The sequence below is a fragment of the Myxine glutinosa genome, chromosome 2 (genome assembly GCF_964187855.1).
Source record: "Myxine glutinosa chromosome 2, kmMyxGlut1.1, whole genome shotgun sequence".
In the NCBI taxonomy this organism is placed as follows: Eukaryota; Metazoa; Chordata; class Myxini; order Myxiniformes; family Myxinidae; genus Myxine; species Myxine glutinosa.
Window position 1 is genome coordinate 184665106 of NC_136262.1, and position 21649 is coordinate 184686754.

Here is a 21649-nt window from a genome sequence, read left to right on the forward strand (position 1 = left end):
CGGCGTCCAGGCCTTGCGGACCGCCATCACGGGCCTCCGCCTCACCGAGGTGCCGTTCGATGTCGCGGGCACGGCCCTCCTATGTGACGTCTCCCTCGGCCGGCCTCGCCCCATCGTGCCCGCTGGCTGGCAGCGCCCGGTGTTCGACGCCATCCACGGCCTGTCCCACCCTGGCGCGAGGGCATCCCAGAAACTCGTCGGGGCAAAGTTCGTCTGGCATGGCCTCCGGAAGGACGTCCGCGACTGGGCCAGGACGTGCCTCGCGTGCCAGCGCGCAAAGGTCCACCGCCACACTCAGGCACCGTTGGCCCCGTTCACGGTGCCCGAGCGGCGGTTCGACCACGTGCACGTCGACTTGGTGGGACCTCTGCCCCCCTCGCGAGGGTTCACCCACCTCCTCACCATGGTCGACCGCACCACACGGTGGCCGGAGGCCGTCCCATTGGCGGCGACGTCTGCGGCTGAGGTGGCGCAAGCCTTTATCGCCACTTGGGTTGCCCGGTTCGGTGCCCCCTCGGACATCTCGTCCGACCGCGGCCCCCAATTCACCTCGGAGCTCTGGGCCGCGGTGGCGCAAGGGCTCGGGGTGAAACTACACCGCACCATGGCCTACCACCCCCAGGCCAATGGCGCGAGCGCTTTCATCGCTCCATGAAGGCCGCGCTCCGGGCCAGCCTCTGCGACGGCGGCTGGGTCGACAGACTCCCCTGGGTCCTGCTGGGCCTCAGGACAGCGCCCAAGGACGACCTGCGCGCGTCCTCGGCAGAGCTGGTCTTCGGGCAACCACTGCGGGTACCGGGTGAATTTATCCCCGGCTCCACGGCTCCTTGGCCCGCGGCACAACAGCGCTCCGCCCTTCAGGAGACCTCCCGGAGGTTCGCCCCGGTGCCAACGGCACACCATGGTTGCCCGCCTTCCCACGTCACCCCGGAGCTTCGCACGGCCAAGTACGTGTTCATCTGGCACGACGCCCACCGGGCACCGCTACGGCCCCCGTACGACGGGCCCTTCCGCATGTTGGAGACCGGGGACAAATTTTTCACGGTCGACATCGGCGGTGCCCCGGATCACATTTCCGTGGACCGCCTCAAGCCGGCCCACCTCGATCCGGACCACCCCCCGCCAGCGGCTCTGCCTCCGCGTCGAGGCCGCACCCCGGCGGTCGGACCCCCGGCACCCCCGCCAGCAGCTCTTCCTCCACGTCGAGGCCGCCCCCCGGCGGTCGGACCCCTGGCACCCCCCAGCCCCACCGTCCCGCCACCCCCCAGACCGGCACCCATCGCCAGGGGGCGTTTCGGCCGGGTCATCCGGCTTCCCCGCAAACTCACCCTTCAGGTGCGCGGGAATTCTGGGGGGGCGCGTGTGGCGGACACAAGCAAGAGGACACGAATTCAACGCACCAGCAGGTGGCGCGAACGTCCAGGCGGGGAACTGGAAGCCATGCCCCGCCTATCGATCGATCGGCCATGCCCGGGGACTAGGCGTGGCCCCGGCACATTTATGCGGGCTCCAAGCTCGAGCCCGCCCGTGCTACAGTTTGAGCTTTCCTAATAAAGACTCTTTTGCTTATCCAACGCGTTGTGGCCTACCTTTTTGGCAAGCAAGTTGCGTGCGTAGCACCGCACTTCACTTTCACTTAAAACACAATTATATTATAAATACAATTAAAATTCAACTGCCTCGACCTTTACACTCCTCCTGTACCTCATTCTTTATCTCTCACTTTTCTCAATAACTCCAAACTGAATCTTCATTGAAGGAAACACTTCTCCATTATTCCTTTAAAAAGCTTTTTAAAACATTTAAAATTGCTTCACTCTCCTTATTTCACTGTCATGAACACCCCATGTGTTCTTCTTTTCATTTTTATTTTTCTTCTCCGTCTTCTTCTTCATCATCACAACGTATTCCTCCTTTTTTTCTTCTTCCTCTTCACAAGGTATATTTTACAAACCTGTCTCTCACCTAAGCACTTGGTTCATCCATACTCCTGTTCCTACAGCATGACCTATCTCCATGCTTTCTGCAAAAATTCTTTCCATCCATCCCATGATATTTATCTCTGAATATCAAATTTGGGAATCTTCAGAAGTACAGTTTGCGGAGGTTGTCTGCTCACGACATTCAAATCCCCATCACATAATTTGATGGTGTCAAGCCCCTCCATGCCAGTACGCTCCCCCACATATACCTCAAACCCGCATCCTTCCAACACCACCCCTTCTATGTGTCCCCTTCTTCAGCATCCCTCCACTTCATGTCCAATCTTTATGCATCACCGTTCACCCATCCCACTCCATGCCCCAAAGCTTACCCCTTACCCGGCTCCCTCCCATCTTGCCTATCCCTCAGCTTCCCAGCCTCCTCCTATCCCCGTCCTGCATCCTCACCATGCCTCCTCCCCTGTCCCTCACTGTGTGGACCTCAACATCCAAGGCCTCCACTCCAACCTGAAAAGATAAATTAAGATTAGGGAATAATGAGATTAAAGATAATCCAGACATCCCTGACTCCTTAGTGCTTGCTGGTTTCCCTGCCTACCATCTTGCTCAGTTTGATGCAGTGGAAACCAAGGCCTTCCAGGTCATTGGAATCTCCCGTGATGAAGCTGAGTCCATGGGCCTATCAATTTTCCATCATAGACAGGTCTGTGGTCTGTTTACTTCTACCACCTCTTTTCTGGTTTTGCACCCTTTGCCCTCTTTGTCCTTTGCCCACCCCTACCCCAGGCTTCTGCAGGGGCCACAGTCCACCATCAATCCACTTCTGGTGAAACTCCCAAAATCGCTGCAAACATCCACTCATTCGTTCCTCTTTTTTCATGTCTGTGGAATCAACTTCCACATTCTCTCCAATCTCAAACTTCCCTCCTAGTTTTCAAGACAGCTGTTCACCACCATCTCAGATCATCCCTCATCCAAAACCATGATCTTTTCTTCGTTATTGAAGTGAAGCCCCCCACCTCTCCATCCCCATCACCAAGTCCACCTCCTTAAAAATTTCCAGTCTTTACCTGTGACATGCAAGTGTACAAGATTCCCACTAGGGTGTTGTTTCTGTTGTTTTTGTGGTTCTTTTTGGGGGTCGATTTTTTAAATGTGCACCCATTGGCCGAATAGCTGCCAGACACCATCCACAAATGTTGCTTGACTCCACCCACCATGGCAATCAGACAGAATATTATGGCCACCATCTTGGTTTTCTAGTGGGCCTAAGACATTAGGCCTGTAGGCCTCTGCTGATTATACACTGCCTAGGTTTGTTGTGACCGATTTCCATTGACTTTGGTTGGGTCAAGTGTTACTCACGATGACGGACCCCGAAAAATCTAATCAATCTTGAATAAAAATTATTAGTAAAGTTAAATCAAGCCCTTCGGCATGCAGGGTATGCACCTCCCTAAAAATATAGCATTATGTAATTTTTAACGGCCCCATATTGGGTTAAACACTCTGACTGTGTGATGAATCAGCTCGTTCTGATATAACCGTGGGGAGGGTGACATGGATAAGATGTCGGGTTAATTTTTAATAGCACATTGAATGTTTCCTATTGCGCTGTTCGTCTTTTAAGAGCACTTTAGATGTGCGTTTCCCAATCGGCCTGTTACCGGATTTTGTCGCAGGTTGTGGCCATAGTGCGGTCACTCTTGGTCCATCTTGAGAGTTTGCTTTTGTATCCATCCTATCCACCCCGTGTGTTCCCTACCCCTCTTTCCTCCCCACATTCCATCATTTGTCCAAGTCTCCCTCTATATCAGCCTTAAACCCTGCAGTTGGTGTCCCCCTCCCCCCCAACCCATGTGCCCTCTCTCTACTGTTACTTTTGTTATATTGCGTCCTCATTTGTGTAGCATAAATGTATGGTTTCTGTGTGATCGGGCAAGTGTCGAAGTTTGTATTTGGAGATGATAACCGTGCCCCCCTTCCCCTCTATGTGTCTAAACCCCCACCGTTTCCAATTTCTTCAATCCCTACATCATTCCCTTGTCATCTGTCTATGCGTTTGCTTATTAAGCGTCTACAGCCCGCTCCACAAACTGAGGGGTTCCCTTCCGAAGATGACCATGACGCATCTCACAGCCATGTGCTGATGTAAGAACTGCCTCAAGCGTCCGACAGCGGTGGGTGGGGTGTGTCGTGGGTCCGAGCTGCCTGTAGGGAGAACCATTTAGCATGCTGTCATAGGATGTATAGGAAAGGAAAGTCTAGACAGCTTCAGAGAATTCGGTGAAAAGTGCAGTACCTCAAGGAGCTGAAGTGGGTCCGGTCCAGAGGTGAGAGGTCCACATCGAGAATGAATGGTTGGTGACGAGTTTTGTGAATTCTAGCAGGACTCTGAAAGAGGTAGTCACTGGTGCACCCATTGCGACTTGCCACACCAAGACATGGCCCCAGAAACCTCCCTCTCTCCCTGTTTTTCACGCCATGACACCAGCCATTGTTCCCTTCCGTCTTCCTGCACAAACTCTGAAGATCTCGCTCAAGCACCGCGTGGGGAGAAGGTTCTCTTTTGTCTCGTCATTTCCCCTGTCTTTACTATTTGTCATATGAAAGTGTAAGATAAAAGCAAATAAGCTGTTCGCGTTATCGTTGGTGTGGGGGTTTTAAAGTGTGGTGTTGAATCATTGTCATATGTGCTCTCCTCTCTCTCTCTCTCTCTCTCTCTCTCTCTCTCTCTCTCTCTCTCTCTCTCTCTCTCTCTCTCTCTCTCTCTCTCTCTCTCTCTGTCTCTGTCTCTGTCTCCATCTCCCCCTCTGCCCTGTTCTCACCATTCCCTTATTATCATACTAAAATACACAATTTGGTGTCTGCCTTTCAGACGAATTTTGACCGTGATACATTTGGTCGTTACTTATCCAAACACAACCAAACTTGACAGGAGGACTAAGGGTAACACAATGGAGGTTCTAACGATTTAACTTTCCCGATGGACAACGTATGGTCTCTATCAACAGTCTGTCACAAAATTGGTGATCGTGCGAGTGGAGGATTTTACCTTGAGTCCACCCCCCCCCCCTCGCCCCCCCCCCCCCCCCACAGTGCACCGTTACAATATTATCGCAGAAAGTTTGTAGGGATGAGCCAAATGGCTTTGTCATGATCAGAATTTCTAATCAAGTAAACACACAAGCTGGCTTAACATCTATTTGAAGGACTATGTTATGGGTTGCAACATCCACATGTTTAGCCCCATTAACCATGTTTTTGATTCGACATTCCCATTGTAACAGTGCCAGCTGGCAAATCCTTGCTTCCCAGGAGTTCGATGTCTCAATCTCGCCCCTGGTTTCTCCTGTGATCCTTGTCCTCTTGGACTCACCGGGCACCTCATGCTTGGTGTTGGGATCCGTTCGGCTCAGAATCAGACACAGGTAGGAATAATTGTTGGGTGTAAAAATGTTCCTTTATCATCCATGATTTGGGGCTAACCCCTGCTCTAGCAGGGAAAATGGCTTTAAAATGCCTGTTGTTGTGTATCTATGATTTGGAGCATTTTGGAGGTCATGCTTATGTATATTACTCTAATTATTTTACATTGCAAAATATTAAAATAAGCATTTATATCTGACCATTTAATATCTGTTGGTTGCATATTGTTCAGTTGTTTAAACGTTCTTTATGTAAGATGATGATTTGGAATACCAGTTACCACCAGGTGGCGCTATATGATTTATATTTAAATAGAGAAATTGGGGACTTCCCCCCATTCTGAACCCCTCCTCAAGATATGCTACCGTGACAGAAACCATACTTAGGGTACCCTTAGGTAACGTGCAAAATTTGGTTACATTTGGTTCAGTAGTTTTTCTAGTTTATGAAACATACATAAGCTAGAACGGCACTCGGTAGAGCACATACCTTCCCCAGGCTGAACATTTAAAGTTTTGTATCCCACTGTAAGGCCGGATCTGCATCCGGATCTTCAGCAAAATCTAATCAATTCGTCCTTGTGACACACTCAACCTGTCCACCAAGTTTCGTCCAAATCCGTCCGCAACTTTTTGAGATATCCTGCTATATATCGATTTTGGCCTATTTCTCAATGGTCGAAGAATGACTTTAAAATTCTCGTATCCAGATCCGAATCCGGATATTCACCAAAATCGAATCATTTCGTCCTTGTCACACACCCAACATGTCTACCAAATTTCGTCCGAATCCGTCCACAACTTTTTGAGATATCCTTTTCATAAACAGACAAACAGACAGAGAAATATGGGTGAAAACATAATCTCGTCCGACCTTCGTTGGCAGAGGGTAATGAGCCATCCTGAGATGGAGAATTTTATCCTTACAGATAAATTACATGATGCTGCCTTTCTCTTATTATTAGAAAATACGACATGACATCATTGATTACACAATGATATGAGCAAAGACATCTTGGATTATAATCGTGGCAATGCGCACTTTTGCTTGTGTAATTTTTGTCGACAATTGTCGCATGGAATACACACTACTGCTACCATCATGTGTTATTAGAGACAATGTACTGTATGTAAAAATGAATGACCTTGAACATGCTGTGCACACCATTTCTTTCTGTGCAGTCATGCAATGACATTGATGAATGTTACGATGGCAACAATGGTGGGTGTGTTCGAGATTCCATGTGCATCAACTCCATGGTAAGTGTCACAGACACAATACAGCCAGTTACATTATTCCATCTTTCCTGAAGTACGTATATCGTGTGCAACAAATAATGTTTTTGAAGAAATGCACTCAGGGCAATTTGGGATCTTCACTAAAATGCTATCTATGGATGCAATGTTTTTTTTTTTTGGTATAAATATCCCTATTCCCCAAATTTGGCTTCCCCAAATCTCCCCAAATCAAAAATAAACTAAGACGTACACATTTGAGATTAACTTGTCGAAGTTATCTGAAGACTGTTGTGGTCTTTATCAGTGCGGCAGAATCGGTCTTACAGGAGGGAATGCTGGATGGTTTGCCATTGCTTTCAGAGTGGCAGTCAGCAAGGATTTGGAAATTGGACAGGGTGCTGGAGATAACTCACCTTCTCATTATCAAAAGACACCATGGGTTTCTGAGCACGTTGACTGCCGACTAAGATATACTAGTAGTGCTGGGTGTAACAGATTATGCCTCTACCAGTATTCTGGTCGAAGAGATTACGCTATTGTATTGTAAACATAATATGCTGGTGTACCAGATAAGTTTGGTGAGCATAACTTCATGTAATAACCATGAACAAATTTGTGTTGTCACATTATATGCGATATTGAAAGTCACTACAGCGTGCAAATATGATATCGGCACAAAGCTCACTTCAGCTTCTTTTTTTGCATACATAGTCGGGGCTCATGGAAGAGTTTGAACACTGGACGGATCAGGACAAAACAGACAACAACAGGATGCATACATACATGCATGCATGGAGAAGGAAGCTCCAAGGAGGAAAATCTGGAAAATTAGGATGGATTTGGGTGGGGGATAATGAGGATAAAAAAAGATCATTGTTTTGGATTGGGGACGATCTGAGATGGTGGTGAACAGCTGTATCGAAGATTTGAAGGGAATAATGAGATTAAAGAGGATGTGGAAGTTTGTTCCACAGTTCGGGGAAAAAGAGGAACGAATGAATGGAATTGAGTAGTAATCCTGGATTTTGGGAGTTTAACAAGAAGATAGTTAATGGCAGACTATGTGGTGCACCCTACAGAAATATGGGAGGGACAGAGTCGAAAGAGGGCAGAGGGGGCAAGACCAACAAGGAGGTGGTAGAATAAAGAAAGGTCGCCAACCTGTCTGTGAAGCGAAAGTAACAGGCCTGGAGAATCAGCTTCGTTGCGGGAAATCCCATCGATTTTGAGGGCCGTGATTTCTAGGACATCAAGAAGGCAAGGTGTGAGGCAGATAGGTGCTTGGTAACTGGTGAACACACCCCGGGTTTCCTCTCCACATGACAGGGAGATGCGCAATCTCCATATTTCCAGCAGTGACACGGTTTTGTCGTCAAGGGCCAACAAACGGCTCTTTTCATACAACTGCGGTAAATAACCAATTTACATGAAAATGAATATCTTCAGAAAGGGTTGTTCTAATAATTAACGTTTATTGTACCGATGTGTTAAAAACCAGTGTTGTTTCCAGTTCTGATGTGACCGGAAACCATGCTGCTCATCCACTATAAATGTATAAATATAGTGCAGGGGGTTGAATTTTATATCATTCCACGAAATTGTCCATACTATTACAAGTCCCTGCCGTACAATGTCTGCTGTCAGTACAATTTCTTCTGCTCCAATCGGTTCTTCTGATAATTTGCTTGTTAAAGTGGACATCTCGCTGGCCATTCTCAGAGAGCCTCCTCAGCGTCAACGAGTCTGGCATTTCACTCAGGCCAACTGGCATGGTCTTCAAGCAGCCAACAATCATCTGGACTGGTCTCCCATCTCTACTGCCTCTGACATCAACTCTTCCTGGGAATTCTTCCAAAGCAAACTGCTCTCTCATGCACAGATTTAGCCCATTTTGTCTTCAGTTGTCATACCCTTCCTCCCATCCATGGTACACTGAATCTTGTAGTGAGGCAGTTGCCCTGAAACAACTTGCCTTTGCTTCTTGGAAGGCTAATCCAACTGAAGGCAATCTCAGTTCCTTCCACCAAGCTCGGAACAACTGTGTCTACCCTCAGGAGAGCCAGGAAGGACTATCTCTCTACTCTCAAGACTGAACTCTCAAACCTGTCTCCTTCCTCCACATCCTGGTGGAATCTGGTCAAATCTGCTACTGCTTCACACCTAGCTCGGCTTCAAGTGGTTGAAACCAAAGCATTTAGAATCATTCGAATCTCCCGCGATGACGCTATCTCCGAGGGCCTTTCACTTACTCACCGCAGCCAGGTTGGTGGTCTTTCCGTCTTCTACCGACTCCTCTCCGGCCTTGCTCCCCCAGCTCTCCCTGAGCTCTGTCCCCCAAATATTCCTGCAGGTCGCACAAGATCTGCCAACAACCCTCTTCTGGTGAAACTGCCAAAATCAAGACTCTCTATTCACCTTCTCTCCTTCATTCCTCTTTTCTCCCACCTCTGGAGCAAACTCCCACACTCTCTTCAATCCCTCTCCTCCCTCTAGGTCTTTAAAACAGCTGTTCACCACCATCTCTCATCTTGCCCCATCCAAAACCTTGATCTATTCTAGCCCCGTCAAAACACCCCAAATCCACCTCTTTAAATTCCCAACTTATTTCCTGAAGTTCCTAGAAGTGTTCATTTGTTTTATACTGTGTACCCCTCCCTCCTCCCCCAGCCCTCGCCCTTCCACAGATCTACCGATGTCTCTGTTCTCTTCTGTTGTTGTGCTTGTGTACTTCGCTCTCTCCCCCTCTTGTCTCCCGCTCCCTTCATTGCATGTTTTATGTGTCTATGCATCTTTTCATGTTCAATGTGTTAGGTCTTATACGAGCCTTAATTCTGTATTTAAAAAATAATAATAGTGAAAACTTAAAAGTTTCATGGCCAAATTCAAACTGAAATTTGACAAAAAAGCGGGCTGCTTTCTGGAGAAGAGGAGGATGAGAGTGATGATATGGATGGTGACAGATCTGGGAAGTGTTATTTTACCAAGCAGCTGGCTCTTGCCAAGCGGGCCGTTCCTTATGCATGGTTTTGAATGGAATGCTTGCTTGAGTGCTTAAGCCCCTTGGCGAGCGCTCTTCAAGCTACTTGGTAATTGTACACACCCCCACAGTCGTCGAGTCCGAGCTGCTTCAGCTGTTTCACAGCGACACAGAAGACAAACACTTTATTGGCTTTAATGAAGACTAGGGCATGCCCGTACTATATATATAGGACGTGCCCGTAAGTGCGTGATGTTACCGTACAATGATTGTATCGTCCCGACGCCGCAGCTCGGATGGCGCTGCAGTTAATCGGGCCCCCAAATTCCTCATCGACGATAACTAAACAATATATTATATGAATCGCACCGTACATACCTCCTTCTAGATCTTGTTCTTGTCTTGATATACTCACTCAGGCTCACTCTATCACGACTGAGTCCTCCCAGCTCCTCCAAATGGCGCCCGCTAGCCGCTACGTAAGTCCGGAAGTGACGTCCTCATTTGACTGTCCGGAAGGTCGCATATCGCAGTTACGATGAATCGCAAATTAGTTTTAATTCGTTTTAAAACATAGTTTAACGCCAACATAGCGGCAACACAGTTTGCCAACGTGAAATAAATGAATACGCTCTCAAATGTGCCGTCCGAGGCAGAGTCTGTTCGCCACGTTCGGCACACGTGATAGCTCGCTGCTCTCTGATTGGTTGAATCGTTTTTTGGACATAGCTCGGTAACTACTTCTCCGATTAATATGAAACCTTGAAAAGGCACATCCTCGGGTCCCCAGCAATATACCTGGCAAGTTTAAAGTATATCGGACCCGTGGTTGTCGAGAAACAGCGGTCACAGACATACAAACATACAAACATACAAACATACAAACATACAAACATACAAACATACAAACATACACACAGAGATTACTGGAATTATAGATAGATGATATACTGTTACCTTAAATAGCTTTGGAATTAGACGTACATGTGTAGGTAAAATATGTGAAAGAACTGTAATTATATATATTACAATTAAACTTGCAAAAATTAACTGCCTCTTTTTATAACTTTGATAATTTAACGCCGCCCTCCCCTCCCTCCCCCAAAACCCCACTGTGGTATGTCACGTTCCGTTTGGTGAAATACCGCATAACCCGTACACACGAGTATACCCCGCAGTTGGAATTTTTGGGACTAATTTAACGTATAGCCCGCGGGTTATTTGCATGAAATACGGTCGTCAGGTCAGGAATCGAACCCAGACTGCGTAACCCAAAGGCAAATTCACGAGTATTACTTCTGCGCAATCCCGACGGACCAACCTGAAGAATGTAATATGGTTTTAATTAACTTTTGATGCCATGTCTGTTGCATGTACAAGGAGTACTTTGCCAAATGGAATGACTGTTCTTGGGGCAGTGGAGTTGGATGAGCATAATTAATTTTATTGCACCAAGTTTGGAATGTATGAACCTCTGTTGCTCATTTTAGGGTTCATTTCGCTGTGGGCCTTGCATGCCTGGCTTCTACGGTAATCAGATTGTCGGTTGCCGCGCTGGAAGAACTTGTGCCAGTGGGGTGTTCGACCCTTGCCATGAACATGGTCATTGCATCTTGGAGCGAAACGGGGACATTTCTTGTGTGGTGAGGCTGCTAGTCCAGATGGACATCTTTCTTCTTTTACCAGCAAGTGAATATTCCTAGGTACATATCTGGTTCCTAAAACAAAAATATAACTTCTGCAATTGTTTTAATTTTTCGATAAAGAATGCTCGACCTATTTTCAAGGTGCACGTTTGATAAAGAATGCTCGACCTATTTTCAAGGTGCACGTATACCTGCACAATAGTTTTAGAAATAAGAAAGACCTCAAAGTTTGTGACGCTCATCTATCATGAAATACTTTCAATAGTATATTTAATTTCAATAATCGATATGATTATGATTTTTAGGGGTTAATTACAGACATTAGCTGACCTTTCAGCTCCCAAAAATTTTTAAATGCAAAGAAACAAAATAAGTTCTGAGAGGCTGATTTATCTTTACCGAAGTGCCGGTACAGGAAGCTGTTTAAGTGCGTTCCACTTTCTGCTGTTTGTGGGAGGTTTTTTTTCTGCATTCCCTGCAATTAGTACCATATTTGTTTCTTTATTATTTTACAGATGCTTTTAAGAAGGAGTCAGCAACTGCTTCCTTTGTGACTTTATTCATGATGGCTTGCATGGTTTCAGGATAGCTTAGAAGGTATTTGCATGCACCTTCCAGTGAGCTGTCTAGCCTGTGTTGGAAATCTCAGCCCAGCTATAAACTCTCACACTGGTGTTTCTCATGTAGGGAGACGCATCAACATGTACGTTGTTGTTTATTGCATGGATGTTAAGCTGGAGGACCATTCTGCTGGCACTGATTGTTCAAGGCTGTGAAAAATCACAGTGTCCTTTGTAAAGAATAGGCGAGTTATCACCGGCATCCTAAATAAATTACAAATTTTTGCTAAAATTCTCTTTCAAACCTTTAATGCATTATTTTCTGATATATGTATATATGTATGTCGTGAAAATCAAGCTCAGACACGACTTGACCTCTGGGTAGGTTTAATATCATTTAGATCTGTAGTACATCCTGTAAGAATACATGCATGCAACAGGCATTAAAATCAGAGTATTTCATGAGCAATGGTCGATTCAATATAGCAATGGTCCAACAGAGAGGACAGTCAGCGCAGCATTTAGGGGCGTACATACCATTCAAACTACAGGACTATGTCACAGTGAGTTCCGCTGGAGTGTCCGCGCGCCCCGGTTGTCCCGGGTCTTATAGACGCCCCTTCTGTAGCGAGCACACCCTGGGTTCACCTTGGTATAATTTCACTACATTCTCCCCGCCGTTAGAACTATACTGTCGCTCGGCAGGTTGCAAGCAAGCATCAGCAATAAACGAATGGGTCACGTCAATCCACGTCAGTCGGTCCACCCGTAGCGGTCGGGGCGGCGAACTTCCCTGCCAGTTCGTGTTCGGAATCTACCGGGCACGGCGTCCCCAAGCCCGGAGTCCCCCGCGTCGGAATAGCCGCCGGAGGTGGGAGTCGGAGGGGGCGCCCCTGCGCCTTCGGGCACGGGAGTGGGGAACGACGGGAGTAACGGTGGTAATTCCATAGGGGAAGCTTCGGTAGAGTCCATAGACTCGTAGACGGGTTCGTCGATATCCCTGTCGTCGTCCCCACATGGGGCGAGATGGCGTACGGAGACAGTAGACTCGCGGCCATCCGCCGTTAACACGCGAGCATGCTCGGGATTAGCCTGGAGGACCTGCACCTTGTCAACAAGGGGGTCGTACTTGCTAGCGCGAACCGCTCGTTTGAGATAGGCGGGCCCCGGTTCAGCGAGCCAGCTGGGTAAAGATTGGATACTGCCGGAGCTTCTAGGGTGGTGGAACAGTCGTTCGTGAGGAGTCTGGTTGGTGGCAGTACATCGGAGAGCCCGGATCGAGTTTAGAGCGGCAGGTAGCGACCACGCCCATTTATCGAGGCCTCGGCCGAGGGTCCGAATGCTTAGCATGACGGCCCTCCATATAATCCCATTAAAGCGTTCGATCTGCCCATTCGCTTGGGGCCGGTACGGGGTGGTGTAGCTCGAAGCGACATTATGCTGGAGCAAGTAGCCCCTCACCTCCTGGGACAGGAACACCGCACCCCGATCGGTATGCACGTAGGCCGGATACCCGAACATAGAAAACAAATTCTGCAGGCACCGAATAACCGTGGCAGCCGACATATCCCCGCACGTGTAAGCAAAGGGGAATCGGGAATACTCATCGACGATAGTGAGCAGATAGCGAGAGTTGCTCGACATTGGCAGCGGCCCTTTGAAGTCCATCGCCAAGCGCTCCCACGGTCTAGTAGCCCTAACGAGTGTCCCCATAGGAGGGTTATAAAAACGCGGTTTGAGTTCCGCACAGATCGCGCAATCACGGCAGATGCGGCGGATGTCCTCAATCGAGTACGGCAGATTACCCTCGCGCACAAAATGCGCGAAGCGCGTTACCCCGGGATGACACATAGTGCCGTGCAAAGTGCGCAGCCCCTCCAAAGTTACAACCCCCGCGCAAGTGGCCGGCCTCGATAAGGCGTCAGCGACCAGGTTATCCTTCCCCGGGCGGTATTTGATGGTGTAGCAGAAGTCGGCGAGTTCGATACGCCAACGGGTGATTTTCTCATTCTTAATGCGCTGAGCATGTAAGGTGTCGTACATAAACGCAACACTCTGTTGGTCCGTGACGATTTGGAAACTCCGCCCAAGCAGATACGGCCGCCATCGCCGAATTGATTCGACGATCGCGTACACTTCCTTTTCGACAGACGAATGCCTCCGCTCGGCGGAGGTGAGAGGCCGCGAGAAGAAAGCCACAGGGCGGCCTCCTTGGGAGAGAGTCGCCGCTATCGCATGATCCGAGGCATCACTCTCCAAAACGAAAGAGGCACTCTCGTCAATCGTCGCGACAGCGGCGCCAGCGATGTCGACTTTAAGGCCCTCGAAGGCCGCCAGGGCGGCCGGGCCCATGGGGAAAGTGTCGCAGGCCACGAGGGGGCGGAGCTTCGCGGAGAAATTTTGCACCCACTTTGAGTAGTGGGCGAACAGCCCTAGAGCGCGTTTCAGCGAAGCCCGATCGCTAGGCGGAGCCATATCGAGCAAAGGGCGCAGACGCTCCTTATCCGGAGAGACGGAGCCATGGGTCACGGTGTACCCCAAAAGGTCTACCGTGCGTAGAGAGTATCGACACTTAGCCGCATTCATGGTTAGGCGATATTTCCGCACGACCTCGAGGAAGCGTTTCAGATTAGCGTCGTGATGCTCCTGGTCATACCCACAAACCGTAAGATTGTCCAGATAGACAAAGACATCGGTCAAATTCTCCTTCGCAACGAGGTCATCCATAGCCCTCTGAAAACAAGAGACTCCGTTAGTTATCCCAAAGGGAAGTCTCGTGAACTGGTACAACCGCTGACCCGATTCAAAGGCTGTAAAGACGCGATCAGCCCTAGAGATGGGGACTTGATGATACGCACTACGCAGATCGAGAGTGCTATAAACGGAATACAGGGCCACCTGGCGTACCAGGGCGTCCATCCCCGGTAAGGGGTAGGCATCCAGCTGTGTAAAACGATTAATCGTCTGCGAATAGTCGATTACCATGCGCCGGCGGTGGGCCTCACTCCGCACCACTAAGACTTGGGCCCGCCACGGTGACCTACTGTGTTCTATAATACCGTCCTTTAAGAGCAGGGCCGTTTCTTCCGCAATGAATTGCGCGTCCGCGCAAGAGTAGCGCCGCGATTTGACGGCTACAGGGGTACAATCAGTGGTCAGGTTGGGGAACAGTGAGAGTGGCTCCATGTCCATTTGAGCGAGGGCGCACACAGCGAGCGTGTCCGGCCCACCGAAGTCTATTTCCAAACGTCCATGCCGCTTAAGGAAATCAAGTCCTAACAGAACGTCAGCGCATAAAGCAGGTAATACCATGAGATACACGTCCGGGAACGTACGTCCCTTTATCACAAGTTTCAATTGACACGCCCCTTTTGTGCTCAACCGAAGTCCCTGAGATGCCATGAAGATCCGGCGGGTTGTCCCGAGAACCGGCCACCCATGTTGATGCACGAGTCGCTGATCGATAAAACTATCCGTGGACCCCGTGTCAATCAAAGCTTGCGCAAAAACGCCCGCGACCATGAGCGGAATGATGGCCTGCGCAAGGCCGGCAGACCCGGCAGGTATTGTACCGGCCGGGCGAGAAGATCGCGCCTCGCGGGTGGATCCCACGCCGGCTGCAATCCTTCGGGCAGCGTCGGCAGGTTGGGCCTCAGCAGGAGCATTGAAGTCAGTTGGCTCATCAGCAGTTTCATTTGCCAGAGTGGGTGTGTGTAGGTCGTAAGAGCAGCCGCCAGATGGCGCTCGAGTCACGTGAGAAAGATCTCTGCCGTCTGCAGATTCATATGCCAAAGTGGGTGCATGTAATTCGTAAGAGCCGCCGCCAGATGGCGCTCGCGTCACGTGAGAAAGATCTCTGCCGTCTGCAGATTCATATGCCAAAGTGGGTGCATGTAATTCGTAAGAGCCGCCGTCAGATGGGGCTCGAGTCACGTGCTGCGTTTGCCGCACATCGAGAGGAGTTTCCAAAGCAGGAGCATGTCGCTTGTTTGAAGTAGGCGTTCGAACGCCAGTCAAGGTCGGTCGCGCTGGGGCCGGTCGCGTTCGCGCCATTTGTTTCGGCGGCCCGGTGTATCTCACCAAGGTCGGGCGTGTAGCCAGAGGCCCGCGAGAAGGAGAGCGGCTCTTCAAAGCCGAGTGAGGCGCCCCGTCCGGCGCTCGATCCGTTGGCTCCGCGATGAGCCCATTCAAGGTCGCGCGGGGACGCGTGCCCCGAGCGGCCTTCCTGCAGACCTTTGCAAAATGGCCCTTGGTGGAGCACAGGTGGCATGTAGCCTCCCGGGCCGGACATTCAGAGCGAGGGTGCTGCCGATTCCCGCAAAAATAACATTTTGCATACCGGTCAGGCCGTGGCCGGGCAGCGGCGGCAGCAGTGAGGCCGGAAGCGGAGTCCGCTTCAGGAGCTCCCAGAGACTCGGCCGTAGTGGTCGGGTCCTCCTCCGTATCCTCGGCGGTAGCCCTCTCCGGTCGCGCGAGTTGCGAGGTCCCCGCCACGACTCGTGGGTGATCATATGCGGTGGATTGTTCTCGGGCATCTGTGTATACGCGTGCCAGCCGTAGTGCCTCTGTAAATGTCAGATCCGCGACCTCCAGGAGTCGGAGCCACAAGACTCCAGAATTAATTCCGGAGATGAATGAATCTTGGAGCAAGTCGTCCTGCACTTGCTCGTGGGTCCGGACGTCCTGCACGCAGTCTGCCAACAGGTAGCGCAACTCCTGCGCGAAGCGATCGATCGATTCAGATGGTTGTTGTCGCCGCTGAGAGAGTTGATGCCGGCCATGCACAGCGCTCCGTGTCTTTACGTAGAGGCGCTTCAGCTCGGCTAGAGCCGTAGCGTACGTCCCAAATCGAGAAATGTTCCGGAAAACGGTGTGATAGACCTTCGACTGTAACACGGACAGCTTCATCGCTGCGGTGGGCTCTGTTTCGTGAGCAGCAAAGTAATTCTCCAGCGTTTTGAGCCAGTGAGTGAACTCCGATGCTGATCCCTCAGCTTGAGGGTCGGCTCCGAGAATCGGTACCACGATCATCTTGTGGTCAGCCATTCCGGCGATCTAAATGATATTAAATGTCATGAAAATCAAGCTCAGACACGACTTGACCTCTGGGTAGGTTTAATATCATTTAGATCTGTAGTACATCCTGTAAGAATACATGCATGCAACAGGCATTAAAATCAGAGTATTTCATGAGCAATGGTCGATTCAATATAGCAATGGTCCAACAGAGAGGACAGTCAGCGCAGCATTTAGGGGCGTACATACCATTCAAACTACAGGACTATGTCACAGTGAGTTCCACTGGAGTGTCCGCGCGCCCCGGTTGTCCCGGGTCTTATAGACGCCCCTTCTGTAGCGAGCACACCCTGGGTTCACCTTGGTATAATTTCACTACAATGTATATCAACAAATAATTAATGCAATGGTCTAGCAGGGGTACCCGGCATTGCCTGATGCTGTTCTCATCCTGTTGGCATTTTAAAGAAATCAAATTTGTTTTTTGTTTTTTCTTTTCTTTTTGGGCCTAAAACACTTCCCTAAACCCACTAAGGAATGGGGTCAGTGATCATTTAATAACTCCTTTCACATAGCTACAAAGGCGTAAACACTATAAACAAACAAAAAAAAATCCAACTTTTTTTTTCTTTTTTTTTTTCTAAATTTTCAAAAGTTGTTTTTGTCTAAACCACTCCCTGGCAATCACGGATGAACCTCTGGAAGTTGGACGAAGATCCATTTCACCATCTAAGAAAAATGGTCACACACGCAGACAGACACACAAACGGCTCTCTTATAGTACAGATAGTTGTGCCAAGCGGTTCTATTAACACACACTGCATGCGGCGGAGCTATAAGACCCCCGCAAAGGCCCGAAACGGTGTTTATGTTTACCATATTCAATGCTACAATTACTATTCCCCAAAGATCACCCAAATGAAACCAAACCTGGCAGTAGAACGTGCGGGAGGCAAAAAGGCGGGAATACGTTCCTTTACAGATAAAATAGTTTCTTACAATGAAATACAGGAACAAGAAATCAATAAATAACGGCACATATCTGGTGGTTGACAGACACAGCTAGGGACAACAGGAACACACAATCTTATGTGCAACAGGAACACACAATCCCCCCCGCCCCCCTAATCCCTCATATTTATTAAAACAAATTTTCCTCACAAACTACATGACCGATATGGACCGAATCTGGTACGATACCTCAGAACATTAAGGTCTCATGGGGTTGTGCTCCCCATCCAGATCCACCCGCTATAAGAGGATGAAAAGGGTGTTTCGCCTTAAATGCAGGTAATTTATTTTAAATTCAGATGTTACCTCCCAAACTTCGGATTTCTACTCGTCCCTTATTTACCAACCAGTTGCTCTGAAACCCAATACAGCCCTTCTACTCAATGGCTCACACAATTGCTTAGGCTGTGATTTTTCGACTTAGGATCATTGGGGCTTCAAAGAGAGAGGGGGCAGGGGGTTTATCCCCAGAAAATTTGGATCCCTACTTGTCCCTTATTTACCAACCGATTGCTCTGAAACCCGATACAGCCCTAATACTCCATGGTCCTCAGGATTGCTCGGTCTTGGAATTTTCGATTTTGGATCAGGGGGCTACCAGGGGGTTCCCCAAAATCAGCAGAGGTCTGAACTACAACCTCAAGCGATGACCATCAGCTCACTCGGGGCTATTTATTTATATAAGGTGCGCTACTTTCAAGCAAAGACCTCAACATTGATTTCTTGTTTTAAAACTTTTGAGTTTGTTTTGTTATATTCTCTCATTGTGTATTCAAAGCAGGCTGTGCTCCACATATAGACCGTTTTTTCCTGTAAGTAATGTATCACCGAGAGGTTTCAACAATCAATAAGTTCTGCCTCTTGGAGCTCCATTGGCACTGAACACCTTGCAGTGAATCTGAAATTGATAACGACTATCCTTCCTTTAAATTGTTCAACTGTACAGTTAGGGATCTTGCTTGCATGACCCAGTCCTCAGTCCTCAGTCATAGTCCTCAGTCCTCAGTCACTAGATCCTAGATAGATAGAGTAGAGTCACTAGAGACTAGAGTAGAGTCACTAGAGACGAGAGTAGAGTCTAGAGATAGAGTCACTAGACTAGATAGAGTCAGTCCTCAATGACTCCATACGGACATTGCTGTCCTGGTGCAGCTCGGACTACATGGTGAGCTCACTCTGCAAACATTCCACCAATAATTACCTGTCAAAACTCATTGGATTCTGGATTTAAAATTGCAGTTTAAGTCTATTTCAGAAGTTCAACATTTTGGTTTGCAATTGCTCAGTTCTTGCTACACTACATGACCAAAAGTATGCGGACACCCCTTCTAATTAGTGGATTCGGCTATTTCAGCTACACCCATTGCTGACAGGTATATATAATCAAGCACACAGCCATGCAATCTCCGTAGACAAACATTGGCAGTAGAATGGGCCTTACTGAAGAGCTCAGTGACTTTCAACATGGCACCGTCATAGGATGCCACCTTTCCAACAAGTCGGTTCGTCAAATTTCTGCCCTGCAGCCCCGGTCAACTGTAAGTGCTGTTATTGTGAAGTGGAAACGTCTAGGAGCAACAACAGCTCAGCCGCAAAGTTGTAGGCCACACAAGCTCACAGAACAGGACCGCCGAGTACTGAAGCGTGTAGCACGTAAAAATCGTCTGTCCTCGGTTGCAACACTCACTACCGAGTTCCAAACTGCCTCTGGAAGCAACGTCAGCACAACAACTGTTCGTCGGGAGCTTCATGAAATGGGTTTCCATGGTCGAGCAGCTGCATACAAGCCTAAGATCACCGTGCACAATGCCAAGCGTCGGCTGAGCTCGCCGCCATTGGACTCTGGAGCAGTGGAAACACGTTCTCTGAAGTGATGAATCACGCTTCACCATCTGGCTCGGACTACATAGTGGCATCTGGCTCTGACGGACGAATCTGGGTTTGGTGGATGCCTGGAGAACGCTACCTGCCCGAATGCATAGTGCCAACTGTAAAGTTTGGTGGAGAGGAATAATGGTCTGGGGCTGTTTTTCATGGTTCGGGCTCAACCCCTTAGTTCCAGTGAAGGGAAATCTTAAAGCCACAGCATACAATGACATTCTAGACGATTGTGTGCTTCCAACTTTGTGGCAACAGTTTAGGGAAGGCCCTTTCCTGTTTCAGCATGACAATGCCCCCATGCACAGAGTGAGGTCCATACAGAAATGGTTTGTCGAGATCGGTGTGGAAGAACTTGACTGGCCTGCACAGAGCCCTGACCTCAACCCCATCGAACACTTTTGGGATGAATTGGAACGCTGACTGCGAGCCAGGCCTAATCACCCAACATCGGTGCCCGACCTCACTAATGCCCTTGTGGCTGAATGGAAGCAAATCCCCGCAGGAATGTTCTAACATCTAGTGGAAAGCCTTTCCAGAAGAGTGGAGGCTGTTATAGTGGCAAAGGGGTAGGTGGGTGGGGGAACCAACTCCATATTAATGCCCATGATATTGGAATGAGATGTTCGATTTTCGGGTGTCCACATACTTTTGGTCATGTAGTGTATTTTACCTTTGAGAGGAGCTGAAAGTACTTTCCATCTTGACTTTTAATTACTTTTTTCATTTTGTATTTAATTGGCTTATTCTTGTGATTCTTTGCTTGATGCACTGACTTTGCAAACGTTCACTTGATGTTGTATCTGCATTGGTATCCAAATGTATTTGTTTATCAGAACTTCTCCTACTAGTGCAATATCGGCTGGGCTGGAAACGGGTATGTGTGCGGGATTGACACAGACATCGATGGCTTTCCTGATGAGGAGTTGCCGTGTACCGACAATGCAAAGTTTTGCAAAAAGGTGAGTGGTTTTGAACCTCCTGATGGAGTCAATTGGTGTCTTTTTTTCTGAAAATGAATGAATGAGCATTTAGTTTGTTTTTTATTTTGTTTAAGGAGACTTGTGATTTCAGGGAGGTTTAAACTCCAACTGCGATATCCGTTTCTGGATTATGCCAGAAGACTTGTCCGTGGACAGTCTGCATTGATTTATCCCTCAATCCTTGAGCTGCCTAAGGGAGGAATGATCAGTTGTCCATGTGAGCAAATATCACAGCTCCAGAATTTTCCCATGAAAACTCAAGCTGCCATTCAACATATGGAAATAGCAATAAATATTGTTCCTCCTTTTCTTCATGCTCCTCTCTCCCATTAACCCCTCTGAAAGCGAACGTCTACACTCTAGATCCTTAAGTAACAGTAACCCAGATGTCAGTGGAATATGGTCAGAGTAGTAATCCAAAGTAAGTATTGTGGCAGATATTGTGGGATGTCAATATTATTTATATTCGTTGTTCAGCTCCGCTTGTTGCTTGAGTGTTTTCTTTCTAAAGGGTAAAGTTTGTGTGGAATGCATCAGGTTGTACTATTTCTTGTTGTTTTGAACTGAAACATGTATCATATGACGTATGCAAAGATTCCAGCATTTTTGCCCTCTGCCCACCCTCACCTTTGCATATGTAATATGTAAATGGCCCCCTCATTTGTACAAAAGCTGACACTAAAATTGGCACTATACATTCTTTTTGTATCTGAAATAAGAAAGTCTTCTTTACTCTCAGTTTTTGGGTATTGTTCTAAAGTGAGCTCAAAAGCTAAGTAACTTCAGTGTTTTGACAAACTTTTAATGTATAGTCCAACAGGATGGTGGTGAGGTAGAACAATCAACTTTGAGCTGTCGAGTCTGCGTTTGATTCTCGACCGCAATATATAAACAGCCAGACTGGAGCATCGCTGGCAGGGCGTTGCATCGACTGTGCCGTCCCCCACATGGACATTAAGTTGGGGACC

At 48.4% G+C, this 21649-nt stretch overlaps 1 protein-coding gene across 3 annotated transcripts in view; it reads left to right on the forward strand.

The window, feature by feature from the left end:
- The window catches only part of LOC137421004 (thrombospondin-3), a 189174-nt gene that overhangs the window by 57435 nt on the left and 110090 nt on the right, over positions 1-21649 (forward strand). For all 3 annotated transcript variants that reach the window (XR_010983240.2, XM_068106622.2, XM_068106624.2), the window contains 4 exons: positions 5234-5374; positions 6554-6631; positions 11078-11230; positions 20550-20660. Coding sequence is in view for 2 of the 3 variants with exons in the window: in XM_068106622.2 (XP_067962723.1) it covers positions 5234-5374; positions 6554-6631; positions 11078-11230; positions 20550-20660 (483 nt within the window). In the remaining variant the exon portion in view is untranslated. The remainder of the gene's footprint in view (positions 1-5233; positions 5375-6553; positions 6632-11077; positions 11231-20549; positions 20661-21649) is intronic.